This window comes from Aquarana catesbeiana, linkage group LG07, assembly GCF_042186555.1.
Source record: "Aquarana catesbeiana isolate 2022-GZ linkage group LG07, ASM4218655v1, whole genome shotgun sequence".
NCBI lineage: Eukaryota > Metazoa > Chordata > Amphibia > Anura > Ranidae > Aquarana > Aquarana catesbeiana.
The window spans coordinates 20,496,619-20,521,303 of record NC_133330.1 but is presented as its reverse complement, the minus strand read 5'-3'; the positions used below and the strand labels follow the sequence as shown (position 1 = coordinate 20,521,303).

General features: G+C 45.5%; 1 protein-coding gene across 2 annotated transcripts in view; it reads left to right on the top strand.

The window, feature by feature from the left end:
• RAD18 (RAD18 E3 ubiquitin protein ligase) overlaps window positions 1-24,685 on the top strand; it is a 418,996-nt gene that overhangs the window by 341,850 nt on the left and 52,461 nt on the right. For both annotated transcript variants that reach the window (XM_073591734.1, XM_073591735.1), the window contains one exon: window positions 16,691-16,756. In XM_073591734.1, coding sequence (XP_073447835.1) covers window positions 16,691-16,756 — 66 coding nt within the window. The remainder of the gene's footprint in view (window positions 1-16,690; window positions 16,757-24,685) is intronic.

Below are 24,685 nucleotides of genomic sequence, written 5' to 3'. Positions count from 1 at the left end.
TACAGACCCCGCCCGCCTGTCCATTACATTAGTCAGATTGTAAAAAAATGGCAGCCATCTGCACACAGACACCGAATCCCAGATGCATAAATGTAAATGAGATGAGAGGTTCAGCACCTGTTCTCCACCTGTAGAGAACTCCACTGACGTGTTTTGCCCTTTTTAGGGCTTAATCATAGAGGCCTCTACCTTGAAAAGGGTGAAATGCATCTGAGGAGTTCTCTACAGGTGGGGAACAGGAGCTGAAGCCATCTTTTATTCATCTCATTTATGCAACAGAGAGTCGGTTGCCTGTGTGCAGATGGCTGCCATTTTATTTAAGTCTACTAGAGCCTGACAAGCTGATCCTGTCTGTCTTGCACCAGTCTATTCACATTCTGATCCTACTGACACAGTTTTGTTTTGGGCTAAACCAGTCAGATTCTACTACGCTAGAGTTGGGGTAAGGAGGTGCAACCACTGTATTTCCTAAAGGCCCCCGATAGAGTAAAACAATGTATTCTGCTAATTCTATGGAGGATTAATATTGGTAATGATAATATTTAGTGTATGAATTACTATTTGTATTTTATATGCCTTTACACTTGTTTTTCTTTGGTGACTATTTATTCATCTTTTTCTCCGAAAGATTGTTACTTAGAGCCCAATGCAGTGGTTCTAACAACACCCCCCCCCCCAACATTGCGGGGGGGTTGTGGAGGATTGTGTTAACCCCCGAAACACATGAGCTGTCTTTCCTGATCGAATTAGAAATTATGAAAGACTTTTTCATCGTTTGGTTTGATGATCCTGTTGTGTTTACGCTTTGAGTTCCATTGTGGATACCCACCGAAGGGTCACTTCGCTCCACGTAACCAACCTGGAGCGAGGTGACCCTCAGAGATGGTCAGCTCGTTTTAAATAGTTATATTCTCTCCATTTCATCATAGGAATAACGCTGGAGGTCCCAGCGTCTCCAGGATTTGTCTTTTCAGATATCGATTGAAAGCTACATAAGAAAGCTTTTGCCGCGAATTGTTGTTTCTCGTTGTTTCTCTGTGAGACCTTCTATGGGTGGCAGACAAGTTTCGTTAAAATAAGGAGAAATCTTTGGCCACAAACAACAGTCCCCATAAACAGAGAGCATGTGTTTCTGCTTTTTAATTGCTGCGATCGTTAAAACTTTTATTATTTTGCTTGTTTACTGCTCGGAATGGGCAATTATAAAGATTACCGGTTTTTGGAGAACTGAGAGAGCGAAGCCTAAAAATAAGAATGACATTTTCTGCTCTGCGTTGGTGGATTCCCAGTACGTACATTTCCACTCTTCCAGGAAAATTTTGTTTTTGATGTGTGAAGCGTATAGAGATATCTTAATTGGTGCGAGCGTAGTATAAAGCTCTGAAATATCGTTAGAAAGATTTTACCACCCAGACAGAAATTGCAAGCGAGTACTGCCTATCCTTGGGTGAAACCTGGTCCTTTATTACTAGTTACTTTAACGTATTGCTTTGTGTGTACAACCTTGTTAACATAAAAACTAGTCTATGCAATGAACTTCTCTTATTTTCTTCCTTTTATCTGTTAAATAGACCATTAAAAGGAGTTTTTTTTTTTTTTTTATATACACACTTACCGGCCACTTTATTGGGTACACCTTCCTAGTACCAGGTTGGACCCCCTTTTGCCTTCATTCTTGGTGGCATAGATACAACAAGGTGTTGGAAACATTCCTCAGAGATTTTGCTCCATAGTGACATGATAACATCACGCAGTTGCACCACATCCCAAAGGTGCTCTTTTGGATGGAGATGTGATGAGTGTGGAGGCCATTGGAGTACAGGGACCTCATTGTCCAGTGGTGAGATGATTGGAGCTTTGTGACATGGTGCATTATTCTGCTGGAAGGAGCCATCAGAAGATGGGTACACTGTAGTCATAAAGGGATGGGCAGGGTCAGCAACAATACTCAGGCAGGTTGTGGTGATTAATCGATGCTCAATTGGTACTAAGGGGACCCAAAGTGTACCAAGAGAATATCCTCCAAACCATTACACCACCACCACCAGCCTGAACCGGAGATACAAGGCAGGATGGATCCATGCTTTCATGTTTATGCCAAATTCTGACCCCACCATCTGAATGTCGCAACTGAAATCGAGACTCATCAGACCCGGCAATGTTTTTCCAACCCTCTATTGTCTAATTTTGGTGATCCTGTGCGAATTGTAGCCTCAGTTTCCTGTTCTTAGCTGACAGGAGTGGCACCCGGTGTTGTCTTCTGCTGCTGTAACCCATCTGTTTCAAGGTTCGATGTATTGTGCATTCAGAGACGGTATTCTGCATAGGATGTAACGAGTGGTTATTTGAGTTACTGTTGCCTTTCTATCATCTGGAACCAGTCTGCCCATTCTCCTCTGACATCAACAAGGCATTTTTTGCCACACAACTGCCGCTCACTGGATATTTTCTCTTTTTCTGAACATTCTCTGTAAACCCGAGAGATGGTTGTGTGGGAAAATCTCAGAAATACTCAGACCAGCCCGTCTGGCACCAACAACCATTCCACGTTCAAGGTCACTTAAACCCCCTTTTTTCCCCATTCTGATGCTCTTTTTTTGAACTTTAGACTTCAGCAAATCATCTTCACCACGTCTAGATGCCTAAATGCATTGAAATAAATAATAAATAATAAATATAAATAAATTGCTGCCATGTGATTGGCTGGCTAGCAATTTGTGTTATCAAGCAATTGAACAAGGTGTACCTAATAAAGTGACCAGTGAGTTTATATCTGTGCAAAAAAATACCAGTTGATCCTGCCGCATATCTACTGAGCTGACAACTTCCAGCAGTTACTTGACAACAGAACCTCTGCATCACTGACCGGGGCCGCTGATAAGGTGGTAGCGCCTGCCCTCCTGTACGGGTCCCAGGCCCCATAAGTTCAGCAGGGGGGCCCAGAGCTGCAGGAGGGGGCGCAATTACTGGAACCAATTCCCCTGTGGCCCTCCCTGTGTTTACAGTGCTTTAGTTTGTGAATGAACAGGGAGGTTCTATACAGAGTGCTTCCCGTTCATCCACACTAGCGGAGGTTGCAGAGAAAAGATTGTGTCCTCAATCTTTCTCTGTCTCAGAAATCTGACGTTGGGTGTCTGTGCAGACCCCTGATACTTCACCAAAGTCCGTCCCTCCCATTACCCCGGGCTGTTAAAAATAAAAAATAAAAATGTGAAAAATAATAAAAAAAAACATTAAGGGCTCATTAAGGCATTATGAGTGGTTTGTTCATGTGGCTGGAGCCGCCCGTTAGGCTCTGTTCACTGTTTCTGTCAGCTAAGCTGACTTCTATGATTTCTACCAGCAGCCTTGTCACTGACATCCCACGATGACGTGACTTTGCCCAGTTCACCTGTGTGGCCAAAAGTTTTGCGAATGACACAAATATTCATTTTCACAAAGTCTGCTGCCCCTGTTTTTATGATGGCAATTTGCATATACTCCAGAATGTTATGAAGAGTGATCAGGTGAAGTCCCTCTTTGCCATGAAAATGAACTTAATCCCATAAAAAAACATTTCCACTGCATTTGTGAAGAAGGCTTCAGGGCACCCAAGAAATTCCAACAAGTGCCAGGACCGTCTCCTACAGTTGATTCAGCTGCGGGATCGGGGGCACTACCAGTGCAGAGTTTGCTCAGGAATGGCACCAGGCAGGTGTGAGGACATCTACAAGCACAGTGAGGAGAAGACTTCTGGAGGATGGCCTGGTGTCAAGGGCAGCAAAGAAGCCACTTCTCTCCAGGAAAAACATCAGGGACAGACTGATATTCTGCAAAAGGTACAGGGATTGGGGGAAAGTCCTTTTCTCTGATACAAATTTTGGGTTCATGGCCAGGAATTTCCCCAGTCCTTAATCCCATTGAGAACTTGTGGTCAATCCTCAAGAGGCAGGTGAACAAACCCCCCCCACACACACACACACACACACAAATTCTGACAAACTCCACTCATTGATTATAGAGGAATGGGCTGCCATCAGTCAGGATGTGGCCCCGAAGTTGAGTTGAATCTTAATATAGCGCGGTCTTACCCCGAAGGGTCCCGACGCGCATAGCAAAGATCCTGGAAAGAGAGGGCCCAGGGACCAGAAGCAGCACAGAGCGGCAGAAGGGTAGAAGAGAGAGTGACTACGCAGGAAACACCTGCATGAAAAGCCAAGTCTTCAGTAACCCGTGGAAGACCGGAATAGAGGGGGGCCTCCTGGAGCTCGACAGGGAGGCTATTCCATAGTATGGCACCCTGGTGGGAGAGGGCCCGACCACCACGCCGGATCTTCTTGGGCATCGAGATGTAGAGGAGATCTCTGCTGGTAGATCCGAGTGATCTGACAAGAGCTCGTTTATGAAAACGAGAGCAGAGATAGCCGGGCCTCTCATAATCTTAAACATAATACATCCTACCTTAAATAAAATGCGATAGTGGACCGGCAGCCAATGCAAGGCGCGGAGGACAGGGGGTGATATGATCCCTCAACGGGACATCCATGAGCAGCCTAGCCGCAGCATTTTTGACAGCATGCCAAGGGGAACTGCAGAGGCCTTGAGCAAAAGAAGGATCCACGTTGCAAATATTGACTTTTTCCATACACTTCAAAGTGCCTTTGGCACTTATGTAATGCTTGTAGTTATACTTCAGTATACCGTAGTAACATCTGACAGGTCTAAAAACACTGAAGCAGCAGAATTTGTGAAAATTAATATTTATGTAATTTTCAAAACTTTTGGCCTCGGCTGTTTAGAACACCTGATAAAATGAAAAGGATTTACTTAGGCCCCTTTCACACGATCGGACTGTTCAGGTCCGCCTGTCAGTTTTGACGGCGGACCTGAACGGGCGCTCCATGTTAGTCTATGGAGCGTCGGATGTCAGCGGAGACATGTCCGCTGACATCCAACCCGGTCCGATCCGCTGAAGAGCAGACGGATGGCCCTACGTCCAGGTCCGTCGCTATCGGATCGGGGGAGATCTGACGAAAACGGACACGCTGTCCGTTTTCGTCCGATCCCTCCATAGGCGGCAGCGGCACCTGACAAGCCCCTCCCCGCTCAGTGAGCAGAGAGGGACCTGTCATCCGCCGGCTCAGCGGAGATCAACGGACAGATCTCCCGCTGAGCCGGCGGACCGAGGCGGGCTCCGTAGAAACGGAGTCCGCCTCATGTGAAAGGGGCCTTAATCGCTGGTATGAACCTAATTAGGGTGTAAGAACTTGTTCAGCTGCAACTATTTTAAATGTGCTCTGATGCCACATACAAGATAATAATACAATAATAATAGTACTATCACTGTGTGTGTACTTGGATTACACCTCTATTCATAGAGAAAGGAGCATTAATATCAATTGATTATTTTGCACATCTGTAGATTATTGGTGATCACATTGTTGTGCACTATTATTGTTTATAAGTTGGGTTTAGGCGCACTATTATTATTGTATTATTGTTTAGAACACCTCCCTTCCTATGTTATGGAAATGAGAAGAGAAAAAGGCACTTTGGTACCCCTAAAGCAATAACGTTGCTCCTCCATAAATCCAACACAGTACAATTTGGGGCTTCTTTACACTAGCAATGAGGGCAGTGGCATGTGTTTTTGCTGCCCCTCAGCCGCTCCCACTTGAGATAGAAAGGCAGTGGCCGGAGGTGTAAGCGTGCCACGACTGCAATGTTTTTTTGGAGGGAGTAGCATTAGAAACGTTCTTAGCGCCCCCATCCACCCTCTTATGGTAGTGAACAGGGGTTGGGCTTGGCCCCTTAGTTCCAGTGAAGAGAACTCTTAAGGCGTCAGCATACCAAGACATTTTGGACAATTTCATGCTCCCAACTTTGTGGGAACAGTTTGGGGACGGCCCCTTCCTGTTCCAACATGACTGCACACCAGTGCACAAAGCAAGGTCCATAAAGACATGGATTAAACTAAAGACTGGCGCTCAGAGGCTATAAGGCAAATGACTATAAAAGTTAATAAAATTATAAAGTCTTAAAGCTGGATCAATCGCGGTGTAATCAGGATGGTGTTGGAAGTCTTGGACAGGAGCCAGGAAGCAGTCTATAATGCAGGAGAAGACCCCTGGAGGATAAGTCATAGAAAGAAGTCAGCTCAGATCCATCCAGTTAAAAAAACGAAAAGAGAGAGGAGTGCCACTAATAAAATCATATATTCACCAATATATAATCAAAGTATCAACTGACATTTAGGAGCGGTATGTAGAGCAGACAGGCATAAGGGATAATAAAGGAAAAAAGATATATATATATATATATATATATATATATATATATATATATATATATATATATATATATATAAAAATAAAAATATATAAAACCTATACCGTATTTATCGGCGTATAACACGCACATTCATTTTAAGAGGGAAGTTTCAGGAAAAAACTTAAATTTTAAATAAGGAACTTTGAAGCAAAATAAGGGTCAGTGCCCATCTGCAGCCTCACCATTGCCATCAATGCAGCCTGATTAATGCCCACCTGCAGCCTCACAAGTGCCATCAATTCAGCAGCCTCACCATTGCCATCAATGCAGCAGCCTCACCATTGCCATCAATGCAACAGCCTCGCCATTTCCATAAATGCAGCAGCCTCGCCATTGCCATCTATTGACTTCCTATTACAGAGGCCGCCAAGTAAACAGGAGATTCTCACTGTATGTAATCTGACGGCACTCGTGCCGCCTCCGAGGCAGCTAAAATTGAAGTATTGGCGTATAACACGCACACGCTATTTGCACCCAATTTTCATGGTGAAAAAGTGAGTGTTTATATGCCAATAAATACAGTATATGTAAGTGTATATATATATATATATATATATATATATATAATGATATAATAAAAATTGAAATATTATATCATTATATATATATATATATATATATATATATATGTGTGTTTTATATATTTTTATTTTTTTCTATACATATATATATATATATATATATATATCTTTTTTCCTTTATTATCCTTTTCCTATTTTCTACATTGTCATATAATTTTATTTTTATATTTCCCACCCTTTCTCATCATTCAATTTACCTTGTGGTCATGTTTTTATAACATTTTTATAATATTTATATGATAGGTTTATCATATATGCTCAGATATACATATATTTTTTAGATATATCTCTTTTTAATCACTCACTAATTGTAGACATATATTTCTCTAGTAACCTTTCTCCCCTGTTTTTCTTAATAGTATCAGACATCTAGTATCATTATAAATATATACATATGTGCTCCGGCCCTGTTATATACAATTGCAATTGCCCGTATGTCATACACTGACATTCCTGTAATGATTTTAATCAGCTGCGAATGTCCACCTATTAGTTTTGGTTTGCTATAAATAGCCTTTCACTTTCCCCTTACTCTACACTTGATAAAGGAGCGCGCATGTGCCGTATGGACCCTGCTCATGCTCAGAAACGCGTTGTGTTTTTTTCCCCATTGATAACAATGCCAGCTGCTTCCTGGGCTGCCGCTCCGTCCTCCCGCAGAGACAGGCTTTGCACCGTCCTGGCTTCCCCGCCAGACTGCGTTGTGTTTGGAGGCATCCCCTGGGAATCGCTGATTGCTTCTTTTCCCCTCTCCCATCTGGGATTATACCTGTCTGGTCTACATACCGCTCCTAAATGTAAGTTGATACTTTGATTATACATTGGTGAATAAATGATTTTACTTAGTGGCGCTCCTCTCTCTTTTCGTTTTTTACATAAAGACATGGATGAGGGAGTTTGGGGTGGAGGAACTTGACTGGCCTACTTAGAGTCCTGACCTCAACCTGATAGAACACCTTTGGGATGAATTAGAGTGGAGACTGCGAGCCAGGCCTTCTCATCCAACATCAGTGTCTGACCTCACAAATGCACTTCTGAAAGAATGGTCAAACATTCCCATAGACACACTCCTAAACCTTGTGGACAGCCTTCTCAGAAGAGTTGAAGCTGTTATAGCTGCAAAGGGTGGACCAACTCAACATTGAACCCTACGGACTAAGACTGGGATGCCATTAAAGTTCATGTGCGTGTAAAGGCAGGTGTCCCAATACTTTTGGCAGTATAGCGTGTATAATAATAATAGATAGAGAGAGCCCATCCCTCTTTAAAGGTATAGGGGTGCACTGGACACCCAGCAAGTTCTTGTGCGTGTAAAGGTAGTCATCTAAAGACCTTTGGCAACATAGTGTATCATGATTGGTGGACATCAAGCCTGCCACATACCCCATCCAAGCAAACAGGGAAGTGCTCGAAACGCCTCCAATCACAAGCAGGGCACAGAGCAAAAACGGGGTTAAAACGGGCAGTGAGGAGGCATCACATCCCCTTCTTGCTGCCCGTCCATTGCTGGTCTCAGCGGTGGATATGGACACACCTCTAAAGCCTAGGCATTGTTCTTGGACACGGTGACTTGCTCATGAAATGCCACTTGCGAAAGTTTGACGTCGTTTCATAGTAACAAGACCCTATATGACTGTTTTTATGTAATTCCACATTTGCTTTTTATATTATCACAAATTAGAGGTTTTGTGGTGAAATTTTCATCGATGTATTAAGGTCAGGCGTTTAAGTGTAACCTGCTTGTCAGAATGGCAGAGCGCGCTTTGCGTTGGTTTACTCATCCCGGTTCGTTGTGCCGATGACAACCTCCACATAAGTCTGTCCTAGAGGAGGTCAATGTTTTGTTTTTTGTTGTTTTTTTCTTTGTTTTGTTGTTTTTTTTGTTTTGTTTTGTTTTTTCATAAGCTTATGAACCACGTTCTGATGTGTAACTTCAAAGCTATGTACAAACACAACGGGTTCAAGAGCTTTCAGAAATACACGCTACTTTCAGAGAAGAGTATTTTTTTTTCATTTAAAAGGAATTCAACGGTTCGTTTCTAACCTAGCGCGCATCTTGTGTACCCGGTGACTCTCCAAGATGAATTCCTGTTGTTAATCGCATTTCCATGAAGCAGAAGTAAACTCTCTCACTCCACATGTACTAAAATAGAGAGGAAGCTTTATGATATTTACTTGTTTTAAACTTAACATTTCTTCAGTTACTTCCTGGTTTCTGGCCTAGGCCAAAATGTCATACAGCTCAGGGGTCTTCATGAACGTTTTCTTTCTTTCATTGGAAAGGAGGGTCTTTTTATTTCGGCTAAGCACGCCCTCCTGGTTTGCATGCCTGAGCTAAGGGCAGATGGATGCTAGAATGTAAATGCTACGTGAATCATCTGCCCTTAGCCAAGATGGCCGCAGCTAGAAATGCTGGGGGGGGGGGGGGGGGGGGTTGTTTTTCAAAGAGATTTCTCAACAAAATAAAGCATGGAGACATGGATGGTTGGGGGAGTTTGCTTTAAAGTGATATTAAACCTTTAGTTTTTTTAAAACTAAAATAACAAACATGTTATACCTGCCCTCTGCAACGAAGCAGCCCCGATCCTCCTTTTCTGGGGTCCCCCACTGGTGCTCCAGGCCCCCTCCTCCTCGACGAGTGCCCCCAGAGAAAGCCACTTTTTCTGGGGACACCTGTTCGTGCTCGCTCCTGAGCCACCCAGTCTGCGTCTATTAACACAGACCGGGTGACTCCGCCGCCTTTAACCGATTCCCGTCCGCGCTATAGCCAAATGACAGCTACAGCGTGGAGCTACATTGCCAGGAGGCTGTCAATAGACGTCCTCCCCTTTGCACGTCCCCTGCGGGGCGCCCTCTGTGATCAGAGTCAATGAGACTCGGTTGATCACATATCGGTGTAAGGGGCCGATCCCAGTCCCTTACCACGTGATCAGCTGTCAGCCAATGACAGCTGATCACGTGATGTAAACAAGATCGGTAATCGTTTTTTTCTCCTCCTCGCGCTGACAGTGTGAGGTGAAAAAAAAGCTGATCACCGGCTTTTGTGAAAGGGACATCGGTCCCGAAGAGGAAGAGGCGCAGCCCCCATTGTGCTCACCAGTGCCACCTGCCAGTGCCTATCAGTGTCACCTATCAATGCCCACCAGTGGTGCCAATCAGTGCTTCCTATCAGTGTCATCTACCAGTGCCCATCACTGCCACCCATAAGTGCCACCTATCAGTGCCCACCAGTGCCACCTATCAGTGCAGCCTATTACTGCCCATCAGTGCCACCTATTAGTGCCCATCAGTGCACATCAATGAAGGAGAAAAATTACCTGATTACAAAATGTTATAACAAAATCTAAAATTGTTTTGTTTGTTTTTTTTTTCAAAGTTTTCTGTGTTTTTTCCTTTTTTTTAACAAATAAAAAACCCAGAGATGATCAAAGACCACCAAAAGAAAGCTCTATTTGTGGGAAAAAAATGATAAAAATTTCATCTGGTTATAGTGTTACATGACCGTGTAATTGTCATTCAAAGTGTGAGAGCGCTAAAAGCTGAAAATTGGTCTGGGCAGGAGGGGGGTTTAAGTGCCCGGTAAGCAAGTGGTTAAATCTTAAAAATTCATTAAATAATGTTTTCAGTTTGTTGTCAGATACAGTTTAGTTCCGCTTTAAATTGGTTGTAAACCTCAGAGATGAGATATGAACAAAGCATATCCCTCTATAGTGTGTATTTGTCTCAGTCCAGAGCACATCCAAGTGTCATTTCTGTCTCCTTCCTCTGCAATCGGCAAGAGTCACTTCTGACAAATTTTCCTGACACCAAGAGATAAAAAGGTGACAGGGGAGGAGCTCCAGCTGATTGACCGCCTCAGCTCTGTTCCAGTGTGCTGTATGAAGGAGGTGGGGGGGGGTTGGGGTTGTCCCTTCCCTCCCCTCCAATCAGCTTTCAGAGCTCTGCGCACCAAGCTTTGAAGAGTGTAATTTCAGCTCCCGTCCCCTTTTTTTCTGACGGCTCAGACAAGCTTTATAAATTCTCGACTTTGAACTGATATAGAGAAGACTGCAGTAAAACAGGTACAACATATGTAGGAGGATTTGTTTCAACTCTGAGTATCACCTGAGGCCGGTCACTTCACTGGGTATATAGAAAGGTTTACAAACACGTTAAAGCATAAAAAAAAAAAGCACGCAGCACTTATCATGAACTTTGTAATTGGAAGCTGCGCAGAGGACTTTGTGTTTTTGTACAGCGGCTCCGTTTCCTGGTCAGCGCCAGACATGGAGAAGGCCAGACGTCATCAGCCAATCACCTGCCCCCTGGCAGCGGTTTCGTGTTCTGCATCTTCTCAGACACCCTCGCAGGATGCGGACAATGACAGCGGTATAAATCTATTGGCGGAGCGCAGGGCTGGAATCCCCCTGAATTATGGCGCTGTCAGAAAAAAAACAAACATCATTTAGGCAGAAGCCTTCATACACGGAGCTGGCAGGAGTCTCGGGGGAGGGGGGGAGGTCCTGGAACCGCAAATGCTTGCCTCCATTTCTGAGATTACAGAAGCTGCGAGCATCTTGAATCCGACGCATCTACTGCCCAACTGCAGGGGGACAGAAGCAAGGCTCGCGATCAGCGTACAACCACCAAAAGTGCCCCCCAGAGGGATCTGATCACACCCGGCATTTATACCTATTGAGTATTGTACTGCAGCTAATCAAGCGTAGAACATGCTTGATTAGCTGCATCCTTGGCTACAGTAGCCAAAGAATGACGACTGCGAACCTGGAAGTGATGTTATCCCCTTGGCGCAGACCGTACGCACATATGCGGCCTCGGCTTGAGGGGGGTTATACGGGGATGATGCTCGCAGCCGGTGTAAACCAGCCCCCAGAGTGCTTTAAAAGAGCGTGTCCAATGCCACATTTCAAACAAATGTAAATGTGGATTAAAGTTATAACTAAAGGCAAAACTTTTTTTTTTAGTTTTGGATGGAGTGGAGATGAATTAGAACCCCTGTCAGGCTTTTATTGCTGTCTGTCCGTTATGGAAATTCACCCGCACTACTTGTCCTGTTTACTATTTTCTTCGGTTAAAGTAAAAGAAAATCACAAATTTTGGCTGGCACCAGAACAGGAATAGAGGGGAAAATCTTCCAATGGGGATTATTAGTCCTGCTGATCTTTGGACGGATTTCCTCTCACTTCCTGTTTTGGCTACAGGACAGGAAGTGGAAGGAAATCTCTCCATTGACGGGGGTTGTAACCCTCCCTTGCTTTATCGAAAATGGAAAAACTAGTGTCACCTACATGTATTTTTATTACATAACTTTTGTTTTTTATTTTTTTTTATATATGCCTGAAGTTCAGCTGTAAATGTTTTTTATTTTTCCCTCCCTTGAATGATGTGTATCCTCTCACACGTCTGCTGGTCTAAATGGTGGAAAACTAAACACGGACTGTCTGTGTTGCCCGCGGTCTCTGCTTACTTCAGGCCGTTGCTCTTGAACCAAAGTTATCGCAGCATCTGTGCCTCAGAATGGCCGTCTGTCTATATGATTCATGTGTCCTTGTCAAGGTTGGCTTTGAGCCCTCCTGGAAGCTGCAGACCTTGTAGGGGCACTTCTGTATAGAACACTGAATTATGCCCGGCAGCAAGAATCAAGGCCTAGCTACAAGGGAAAATCCTGATTTTGTTTTTTTTAAAGCAAGATAAATCACCCCCCACCCATCACTGAAATTAAGACCCCTTTCACAGTGGGGCGGTTTTCAGGCATTTTAGCATTAGAAATAGCCTCTGGTAAGCGCCTGAAAACCACCTCCCATTCATTCCAGTGCGCCTTTTCACGTGGGGGCGGTGCACTTGCGGGACGGCAAAAAAAGTCCTGCAAGCAGCATCTTTGGGGCGGATTGGGAGCGCTGTATACAGTGCTCCCAACCCGCCCCTGCCCATCGCAATGAATGGGCAGTGCTTTGAAGGCACCGCAAAACGGGAGTTTTTTAACCCCTTTTTTGGGGTTAAAAGCAGCAAAAAAGCGCCGCTGAACAGCGATAAAGCGCCACTAAAACGTGTGGCACTTTAGCACTGACGTGGCTGTGGCCACAGTGTGAAAGAGGTCACATTCAAGCTTTTCCACTGCTTTGTTCACCCGCTGGGCCCCTGATTAAGCCCTGTTGTGGGTGAAACATGTTGTAGGATGGCTTTGGGGTGGGAGGGAGCCGTGTGCCTTCACTGCAGTAAACTTTGGCTGGAGCTGAACATCTTTGGTGTGCAGCCTGTTATGTGGATGGTGGACTGCAGTGGAGAATTACAGGACCTTGGCACCTGGCAGGATACAGGCCGGCCTGTGCGCCTTCTTCCCACTGACACCAATGATGGGGCACTATCCCCTCCACTGATACCAGCAATGGGGCACTATTCCTCCCACTAATACCAATGATGGGACACTATTCCTCCCACTGATACCAATGATGAGACATTATTCCTCCCACTGATGCCAATGATGGGACACTATTCCTCCCACTGACACCAATGATGGGGCACTATTCCTCCCACTGATACCAATGATGGCACACTATTCCTCCCACTGATACCAATGATAGGACACTATTCCTCCCACTGTTACCAATGACAAGGCACTATTCTTCCCACTGACACCATCAATGGGGCACTATTCTTTCCACTGATACCAATGATGGGGCACTATTCTTCCCACTGACACCAATAATGGGGCACTATTCTTCCCACTTACACCAATGATGGAGCACTATCCCCTCCACTGATAACAGCAATGGGGCACTATTCCTCCCACTGATACCAATGACGGGACACTATTCCTCCCACTGATACGAGCAATGGGGCACTATTCCTCCCACTGATACCAATGATGGGACATTATTCCTCCCACTGATACCAATGATGGGACACTATTCCTCCCATTGATACCAATGATGGGACACTATTCCTCCCATTGATACCAATGATGGGACACGATTCCTCCCACTGATACCAATGATGGGGCACTATTCCTCCCACTGATACCAATGATGGGACACTATTCCTCCCACTGATACCAATGATGGGACACTATTCCTCCCACTGATACCAATGATGGGGCACTATTCCTCCCACTGATACCAATGATGGGACACTATTCCTCCAACTGATACCAATGATGGGACACTATTCCTCACACTGATACCAATGATGGGACACTATTCCTCCAACTGATACCAATGATGGGACACTATTCCTCCCACTGATACCAATGATGGGGCACTATTCCTCCCACTGATACCAATGATGGGACACTATTCCTCCAACTGATACCAATGATGGGACACTATTCCTCCCACTGATACCAATGATGGGACACTATTCCTCCAACTGATACCAATGATGGGACACTATTCCTCACACTGATACCAATGATGGGACACGATTCCTCCCACTGATACCAATGATGGGACACGATTCCTCCCACTGATACCAATGATAGGACACGATTCCTCCCACTGATACCTATGATGGGGCACTATTCCTTCCACTGATACCAATGATGGGACACTATACCTCCAACTGATACCAATGATGGGACACTATTCCTCCCACTGATACCAATGATGGGACACTATTCCTTCCCCTCTTACCAACAATAGGGCACTATTCATTTCACCACCAATGGTGGGGCACTATTCCTCCTACTAATACCAATAATGGGACATTGTTTACTCCCATTGACGCTAGGGCATTACTAGGGGTGCAACGGATCGTTGCCGATCCGTGATCCGTACGGATCAACCTCCGAGGATCGGCGCACCCGCGATCCGCGGAGCACTCTGCGGCCTCGGCCATAGGAAAGGCCGCGGCTTCGGCCTAGCTCCGGAGCGGTGGCCATCTTGGTACACCCGGAAGCGGCTGCTGTCTCGTCAGGAAGTGACGTTTCGTCGCCGCCATCTTGCTACACCCCACACTCCTGCACAGTACAGTAATGATAGAGTGAGAAGGGGGCAAGCGGACATCTTGTTACACCCACCGGAGTTTTAGATTTAAAAGCTATTTTCAACACAAAACCGAGCTTATATGCATAAATACAGTATTTGTAGATCGGACAGACTGTTTAGATGTTAGATTTTAAAAGCAACAGCAAACCTGCTGACCTTACATGGTTGCCAATGTGACAGAACACCTCTGATTTTCACATGGTGTTCTGTCACATTGGCAACCATGTAAGGTCAGCAGGTTTGCTGTTGCTTTTAAAAATCTAACATCTAAACAGTCTGTCCGATCTACAAATACTGTATTTATGCATATAAGCTCGGTTTTGTGTTGAAAATAGCTTTTAAATCTAAAACTCTGGTGGGTGTAACAAGATTTGTGTGTTTTTTTTTTTTTTTTTTTTTTTGCTGATCCAAAAATGATCCGATCCGTGACTCTGATCCGAGGATCGATCCGATCCGTGAGTTTTTTTATCCTTTTCAGCCCTAGGCATTACCCACACTAGTCACAGTCTGGCCCCCCTAAAGTCTGAAGCACAGTAAAGTGGCCCTGTAGAAAGTTTGGAGACCCCTGCATTAAGGTAAAAAACTTTCTGCATCCAGCTACCCCCCAGCCCCTCCATATACTGTACTTACCTTACTGAATACTTCTAAGTATAGGGGGAGGGCGCATGTGACCTTCTCCCCTACCTCCCAGGATGCTGTGCTCTTGGTGTGATTGGATAATCACAGACACAAATCCTGTCCCATGTGGGACGGGAGAAGAACCTTAACCCTGAGTAAGCTTTGCCATTTTTATGGAGCTTACACAAGGATTAAAATGATTGTAAAGGATCATTCAGCCCAATCTCGATCCATCAATGCTCTCTCCCTTCTCGTTTGCTCAGAGACAGCAGTGGGAGCCATTGGCTCCTGCTGCTGTCAATCACAGCCGGTGGAAAAGGGCGGGGCCCAGCCGCGCTCCGCAGGTCTATGGACACACAGAGCTAACTCAGAAGCAAGCATGCACGAGTGCCCCCATAGCAAGCGGCAGAGGGGAGGAGCCAGGAGTACTGATGGGGGACCCATTCTATGCATGAAGCTAAAATACCTTTTGTGTGCAGCAGCCCCCCCCCCCCAATACTTACCCGAGCCGCATCGCAATCCAGCGTTATGCACAAGAGCCTCCGCCCTCCAGGGATGCTTCCTCTTCATTGGCTGAAACATTGCTGTTAATCACAGCGTGTGAGCCAATGAGAGGAGAGAGGGGGCAGGGCCAAGCCGTGGCTCTGTGTGTGTGTGTGTGAATGGACACACAGAGCAGTGGCTCAGAAGTGAGTCGGCTTGGGTGCCCCCAGAGCAAGCGGTTTGCTTTGGGGGCACTTGGGAGGAGCCAGGAGCACCAGTGGTGGGACCCAAGAAGAGGAGGATCGGGGGCTGCTCTGTGCAAAACTATTGCACAGAGCAGGTAAGGATGACGTCTGTTATAAAAAGAAGGAAGCGATTCTTCACAATCCTTTGAGCACCTAGCCAGCCCCTCCCGCCATCCATTATCCGCCTGCATTGGATAGAGGAGCACTGAGACCCAGTAATAACATCCTTGGGTGTAAAATAAGGTATGGCATGAAAATAGAAAGGCTTTTATTTAAAAATGTAATTATCAGTTTGATGAGGGAGGAGCAGGAGGGAACCAGAGAAGGCACAATATAAGCAGATTGAAGGCCTTCAGCTTTAAGCACCATCCACGTTTTTCTCTCGCTGTCACTTGTATATAAATCGTTTTATTAAACTGGAAATGGAGGCCGATGTCTATAAGGTGAACTTGTGTTGTTTTGACTCTTTCAGCTCCAGTTCTGACATCTTGCGGGACATCGAAGAGGCGTCGGTGGCGAACGCGTCGAATTCAGCCCCGTAAGTACCTCCTTAGACCCGTGTCTGGTGCTCACCAGGATCAGAATATATTAGCAGCGAGGACGGGGAGCCGGCTCCCGGTAATGACTTCTTCTCTTTGAAGTGGGGAAGTCCGGCGCAGCGAAAATAATTCAACAGCTTCAAATAGTTGCAGAGTCCTCCGGGGGGAGCGTGAGCTTTACTTCCAGCAAATTATTCTATATATAAAAATAAAAAAAAAAATAGGAAATCGAAATGCATTTCTACAGAGAGGGAGAGCGGCACCCAAACTCTGCGTGATCTGAAAGTTTCTCAGAACAAATATTCTCTTTCTTATAAACTTTCTGTTCTAACGATTCCATTTATCAGGCCCCGTTCACACCTGTTGCGTTTTTAGCGCCCTTTTTGCGCGTGTTTTTGGAGCAGCATCATTCATTTGATTGGTCCTCCCTCCCGCTCCAAAAACGCACTAAAGAAGCTTGTGTACCAAATTTTGTTACCGAGCCAAGCAAGTTTTGCGACAGGTGTTTTGGCATACTTTAAACCCTTACAGACCACTTTGTGCTACAGGTAAGACTATAATAAGGTTACCTGTAGCTACCCCGGATATCTCCTAAACAAGTGTAAATTTTAGCAGCAAATTTCGATTTAGTTTTACTCTTAGGACTAAAATGGCATTTTAGTTTTAGTCCCATTTTAGTATTCTGCAATTGTTTTAGTCGACGAAATCTCCAGTAGACTTTAGTCGACTAAAATGTCCTACGTTTTAGTCGACTAAAATCTCCAGTACATTTTAGTTGACTTAAACTAATTTTAGTCGTCTAAAATCTAATAGGTGTAATTAAATTGTAATGCATTAGTTAACATTTCTCTACAACTTCCAAACTCATTATATACTTGCTGGAGTGAAAAATCTATTATATTATTATTTATGGTATTGAGGTATGAACATGCACTACAGACCAGTGTTCATTTTGAAGTCAAATTTCAATTTAGTTTTAGTCTTATGCCGCGTACACACGGTCGGATTTTCGGATGGGAAAAAATGCGATCGGATTGTGTTGTCAGAAATTCTAATCGTGTTTGGGCTCCATCGAACTTTTTCCGACACACAAAGTTTGAGAGCAGGATATAAAATTTTCCGACAACAAAATCCGATCGTTTAAATTCTGATCGTGTGTAGACAAATCCGACGCACAAAGTGCCACGCATGCTCAGAATAGATTAAGAGATGAAAGCTATTGGCTACTGCCCCGTTTATAGTCCCGACGTACGTGTTTTACATCACCGCGTTCAGAGCGATCGGATTTTCCGGCAACTTTGTGCGACCGTGTGTATGCAAGTTAAGTTTGGCCCCAAATCCGTCGGAAAAAATCAGATGGATTTTGTTGTCAGAATGTCCGATCAATGTCCGATCGTGTGTACAGGGCATTAGTCTTTTGACTAAAATGGCATTTTAGTTTTAGTCGTATTTTAGTCATCTCAATTGTTTTAGTTTTAGTTGTATTTTAGTCGACTAAAATAGTATTCATTTAGTCGACTAAAATGTTTTAGTCGACTAAATCAACACTGTCCTAAACCTGCACGGTTTAGGAGAAATCCCCTGTATTCGCATGTGCCGACGTCATTGGTACATGCGCACTGCCACAAACTGAAGCAACTGCACGTAGGTGCCGTTGCTTCCGTGAGTGTGCCATTACCCTGCACATGCGCGGGAGTGACGTCATGGCAGCTGCGGCCAATCACCGCGCTGGAGCCGCGATACCCGGAAGTAACCCCCAGTAAACCCGCCGGCCTGTGTTGTGTACAGGCACTGCAGCGGGGGGCTTTGATCTCAGGTGAGTATTACATATTGAGCTAGTATGCTATGCATACCAGCTCATTATGCCTTTGTCTTGCAGGTGTTAGGTTTTTTTTGTTTTTTTAAGTGGGTTTACACCCACTTTAAAAAGTTTACACCTATTTTAAAAAGGAGATTCACTCCAGAGATAGAGATAATTCTCCCGCTCTACAAGACTCTGGTCCGGCCGCACCTGGAGTATGCTGTCCAGTTCTGGGCACCAGTCCTCAGGAAGGATGTACTGGAAATGGAGCGAGTCCAGAGAAGAGCAACAAAGCTAATAAAGGTACTGGAGGACCTCAGCAATGCGGAAAGACGACAAGCATTGAACTTATTCTCGCTTGAGAGGGGATAGGATAGCAATGTACAAATACCGTACTGTTGAGTTGACCATAGCATAGGCAAAAAAACGTTCAGTGAAAAGGTATTTAAAAAACACTCACTAAAATTTGAAGAGGAAGAGGTTTAACCTTAAACTACGTAGAGGGTTCTTTACTGTAAGAGCGGCAAGAATGTGGAATTCCCTTCCACAGGCGGTGGTCTCAGCGGGGAGCATCGATCATTTAAAAAAAACTATTAGATAAGCACCTGAACGACCGCAACATACAGGGATATACAATGTAATACTGACATATAATCACACGATTGAACTGGTTTGACTGGTCTTTTTTTTCAACCTCACCAACAATGTAACTATGTTGTTTTTGTGCGATTTGTCAAAAGGAAAACACAACCGCTCTCAGCATTTGGGCTACCATTAAGAAATAATGGCAGCATCAAGCGTGTCGCTACCCCCAGATGTGAAGGGGGCCTTAAAGAGCACCCCTAGGGTCACCGTCAGTTGGAATTCATACAGTTCATAGGATAGGTAAAAGGAAAACCTGGCACCGCAGTGTGTCGGCTAACACTATTTCTTTTTTAATGATAATCGTGTAAAAACAGCCATACAATAGTCCAACGTGTTTCATCCGTCGGGCCTTAATCAGGGCTCAGACAGCTGAAACGCGTTGGCTTTTTGTATGGCTGTTTACAGGATTATCAATAAAAAGCATTGGTTTTAGCCGACACACTGTGGTAGTGCCAGCTTTTCCTTTTGCCTATTGAAGATTTGGAGGTTTCCAGAAACCTTACAGGCTGGGAGCCCATGTTTGGAAGCGGAGGATGTTAAACGGAGGTGGTAGCGCAGTTACACCTGTTCCAATTCGTAGGATATGTTTTGCCTGATAAAGTCTACCCCCTCAAATTCTCCACATTTTGTCATGTTACAACTAAAAACGTAAATGTATTTTATTGGGATTTTATGTGATAGACCAACACAAAGTGGCTCATAATTGTGAAGTGGAAAGAAAATGATAAATGGTTTTTCAAATTGTTTACAAATAAATATGTGAAAAGTGTGGGGGGTACATTTGTATGGCGCCCCCCGGAGTCAATACTTATTAGAACCACCTTTCACTGCAATTACAGCTGCAAGTCTTTTTGGGGATGTCTCTACCAGCTTTGGACTCTAGAGAGGGACATTTTTGCCCATTCTTCTTTGCAAAATATCTCAAGCTCTGTCAGATTGGATGGAGAGCGTCTGTGAACAGCAATTTTCAAGTCCTGCCACAGATTCTCAGTTGGATTTAGGTCTGGACTGTGACTGGGCCATTCTAACACATGAATATGCTTTGATCTAAACCATTCCATTGTAGCTCTGGCTGTATGTTTAGGGTTGTTGTCCTGCTGGAAGGTGAACCTCCGCCCCAGTGTTTTGTGCACTGGTCCAAATCATTTGGTGGAGGGTGGATTATGGTGTGGGGGGTTGTTTTTCAGGGGTTGGGCTTGGCTCTTTTGTTCAAGTGAAGGAAACTCTTAAAGTGATTGTAAAGGCAGCATTCTATGCATTAGGATAAAAAGCCTTCTGTGTGCAGCAGCCCCCCCAATACTTACCTATGGTCCCCCTAGATCCAGCGATGTTGCAGGAGTGTCTCAGCTGCCAGGGACTCCACTCCTCATTGGCTGAGACAGCAACGTGGAGCCATTGGCTCCCGCTGCTGTCAGTCAGTCAGCCAATGAGGAGAGAAAGGGGGTGGGGCCAGGCCACAACTCCGTGTCTGAATGGACGCAGGCTCCGGTGCCCCCATAGCAAGCTGCTTGCTGTGGGGGGGCACTCAACAGGAGGGAGGGGCCAGGATCACTGAAAAGGGGCTCAAGAAGAGGAGGATCGGGCTGCTCTGTGCTAAACAGCTTCATGGAGCAGGTAAGTATAACATGTTTGTTATTTTTAACTAAAAAAAAATGAGACTATACAATCACTTTAAGGCGTCAGCATACCAAGATATTTTGGACAATTTCATGCTCCCAACTTTGTGGGAACAGTTTGGGGACGGCCCCTTCCTGTTCCAACATGACTGATCACCAGTGCACAAAGCAAGGTCCATAAAGACATGGAAGAGCGAGTTTGGGGTGGAAGAACTTGACTGGCCTGCGCAGAGTCCTGACCTCAACCCAATAGAACCCTTTGGCAGGAATTAGAGTGGAGACTGCGAGCCAGGCTTTCTCGTCCACATCAGTGCCTGACCTCACCAATGCACTTCTGAAAGAATAGTCAAACATTCCCATAGACACACTCCTAAACCTTGCGGACAACCTTCCTAGAAGAGTTGAAGCTGTTATAGCTGCAAAGGGTGGGCCAACGCAATATTGAACCCTATGGACTAAGACTGGGATGCCATTAAAGTTCATGTGTATGTAAAGGCAGGCGTCCCAATACTTTTGGCAATATAGTGTATGTAGCTATGTGTTCTGACAGTGGCTGCAGCCATTGATGAGTGGAAAATTTTCCAACACGTCTCTTCGACAAATTGATTAAACGATCAACTTCTGTCAAGCGGTTCCTGCCACATACTGAGCAAAATGTCCCTGCTGTACTGGCTGAATTTCAATCAGTGTATGGCCAGCTTAAGGTAGAATGGGGCTTGTGGCAAGGTAGTAGCTTTAGTCTCCACCCATACCTTTGATCGATACTGATAAGGGTTGCAATAGGATCAGAGAAGCCACCCCATTTTAAAGAACTATCAAACAATGACTACCTACAGGGGTCATCAACCCTTGTAATGTATTATGTAACAGGTAGGTACACTGCTCTGACCATTGTACTGTAGGAGTGTGAAGATCGTAGCTGAACCCCCTGTACATTCACTGGGCCTTAGGCTCCTGCCTAGCTTGCCTTGTCGATGATCTGGCTGTGTGTCCCTTTCATCTAGTCTACAATAATCAATCGTTTCACCAGCAGAGCCTCTTTTGAAAAAACAGAATTCAAGTCGCTCATTTACCTTTTGTAGGCATCTCCAGATGATGTACTTTTCCGAGTTGCCGGACACAGGATGTCCTAATGCGTTTTGCATTTGTTAGCGGCTGACTACCTGCGCTGAATACCGATCAGCCATCCCGTATCGCCGCGAGGTGAGATAAGCGAGATGTTCTGAAGCTCTGAGCCCACCATTACCCTTTTAGAAGGTCTGACCTCTCCCACGTACCTGCTTGCTTGTCCAACATATACACACCTTTAGCCCAACCGTAAAAATAGTTTTATTTTGTTGTTCTAATCTAATGCTGTTCTGTCTTCAGAACGTTCAGCCTTTCCAATGCATGCGGTTTAATCATGTTCTTACAGTAAATGTGAATTATAGGCTGCCAGTGAGATTCTACTGAAATGTGCATTCCTGGAATTCGGGAGCTGGGCCAGACACCGTCACTCTCTGGTGCAAAACGTTACAGATTTAACCATCTCTGGTTGGCCAGGCAAGGATGGCAATTAGATGTTTTATCTCCAGGGCGACATTAGAATGCCAAGATGATAACAAGGCAGTTTATCATGCAAAAGCTGCCAGAAACTGTACTGCCTTTATTAAGCCAACGATAGTCAGAGGAATCGCGAATCGCCTTGCCACTTTTATGGCATGGACCATAGGGTGAGTACATGGATTGAAAACTGGCTACAAGGGCGAGTTCAGAGGGTGGTGATAAATGGGGAGTACTCGGAATGGTCAGGGGTGGGTAGTGGGGTCCCCCAGGGTTCTGTGCTGGGACCAATCCTATTTAATTTGTTCATAAACGATCTGTAGGATGGGAAAAAAGCTCAATCTCTGTATTTGCGGAAGATACTAAGCTAAGCAGGGCAATAACTTCTCCGCAAGGTGTGGAAACCTTGCAAGAAGATCTGAACAAATTAATGGGGTGGGCGACTACATGGCAAATGAGGTTCAATGTAGAAAAATGTAAAATAATGAATTTGGGTGGCAAAAATATGAATGCAATCTATAGACTGGGGGGAGAACCTCTGCGGGAATCTAGGATGGAGAAGGACCTGGGGGTCCTAGTAGATGATAGGCTCAGCAATGGCATTGTCACGCCAATACTTACCAAGGCTGAGATGCCGAGAGCGGCTTGCCCTTACGACCACGCGCACCCGAACCCCCGAGAGTGAGACAGGGGATCGGAAGCACGCGGAGGCACGGGTCTCCGGTAAGCTGTAGGATGGCTTGGATGGTGGAGAGTCTTCTGAAGAAGTGCCTGGAGATGCAAGGGTAAAGGTTAAGAGGTAACAGACTGGTGATAAGGAAGTCCTTGGAACTGAGGGAATCAAGGGGGTGGCAGCCCCGTGGGAAGTATGGTTGGAAGCACAGGCAGAGGACAGGAAATCCAACAGGTCTGGAGTGATCCTTTAACAGGCCAAAGATCAGGGTGTCAGCAAGCAAGAGTGGTCTTATATCCAGGCAGAGGGTCAGGGTATCTAGCAAGCAAGAGTGGTCGTGTATCCAGGCAGAAGGTCAGGGTATCTAGCAAGCAAGAGTGGTCGTTATATCCAGGCAGAGGGTCAGGGTATCCAGCAAGCAAGAGTGGTCTTTATATCCAGGCAGAGGTCGGTATTACAAGTGACAGTAAGCAGGGTTCAAAACACAGGTCGGGGTAAGCTGACGACAAACCAGCAACCCGACTGGGCGCTGGTGTCGTCTAAAGTACCTCCCAGTGAGCGCGTCAGCGTGACGCGCTACCGGGCACCCGCACGGGCGACGGCGCGCACACGCGGGCCGCCGTGCACCCGCGCGCACCGTACCATCAGGCCGCGCACGGGTGCACGTCTCAACAACAACCCCCTGCGCATGCGCCCAGCGGCCCGGCGGACGGAGGTGACTTGTCTTCCGTGACAGTGCCCCCCTCCTAAGGGCGGACACCGGACGCCCAAGCTAGACATCAACTCCGGATGGTCTTGATGAAAGGTTTGAATCAAGCGAGGGGCATGTAGGTTCTTCGCAGGTTCCCATGAATTGTCTTCAGGCGGGTATCCCTTCCATTGGATCAGGTACTGTAGTTGTCTGCCCCTCCTTCTACAACCCAAGATAGCCTCCACCTCAAACTCGTTCTCACCGTCCACCCTGATTGGTGGGGGAGGAACCTCTCCTCTTTCTGGAAATGGACTGGGTACAACAGGTTTCAATAAAGATACATGAAAGACAGGATGGATCCTGTACGTTTTGGGCAGGGCTAACTCCATGGCCACGGGATTGATGATCCTCTTGATAGGGAAAGGACCAATAAATTTAGGTCCTAGTTTTCGGGATGGTAACTGCAGCTTGAGATTGGAGGTGGACAACCAAACCTCTTCCCCTATGTTAAACTTTGGATTCTCCTTCCTGCCTCGGTCATACTGCTCCTTGTAGGTCCTCTGAGCCTTTTGTAACATGCTTTGGATCTCCTGAAAATTGGCTTGTAAGGATATTATTCTGTCCTGTACTGCAGGAACTGTTACCTCAGGAGTGTCCTTAGTCAGGAACGTGGGGTGAAACCCGCAGTTGGCCCAAAAGGGCGTCTGGTTGGTAGCCGCGTGAACTGAGTTATTATACGCAAATTCTGCATATGGAAGAAGTTTTGACCAATCATCCTGAGATCCTGAACAGAAGCAACGGAGATACTGCTCCAAAGTCTGATTTGTCCTCTCCGTTTGGCCATTGCTCTGAGGGTGATAGGCTGATGAGAGGCATACTTTAATATCCAGGGCCTTACAAAGTTCCTTCCAGAATTTGGACGTGAATTGCACGCCTCTGTCAGACACTATATTCTTTGGT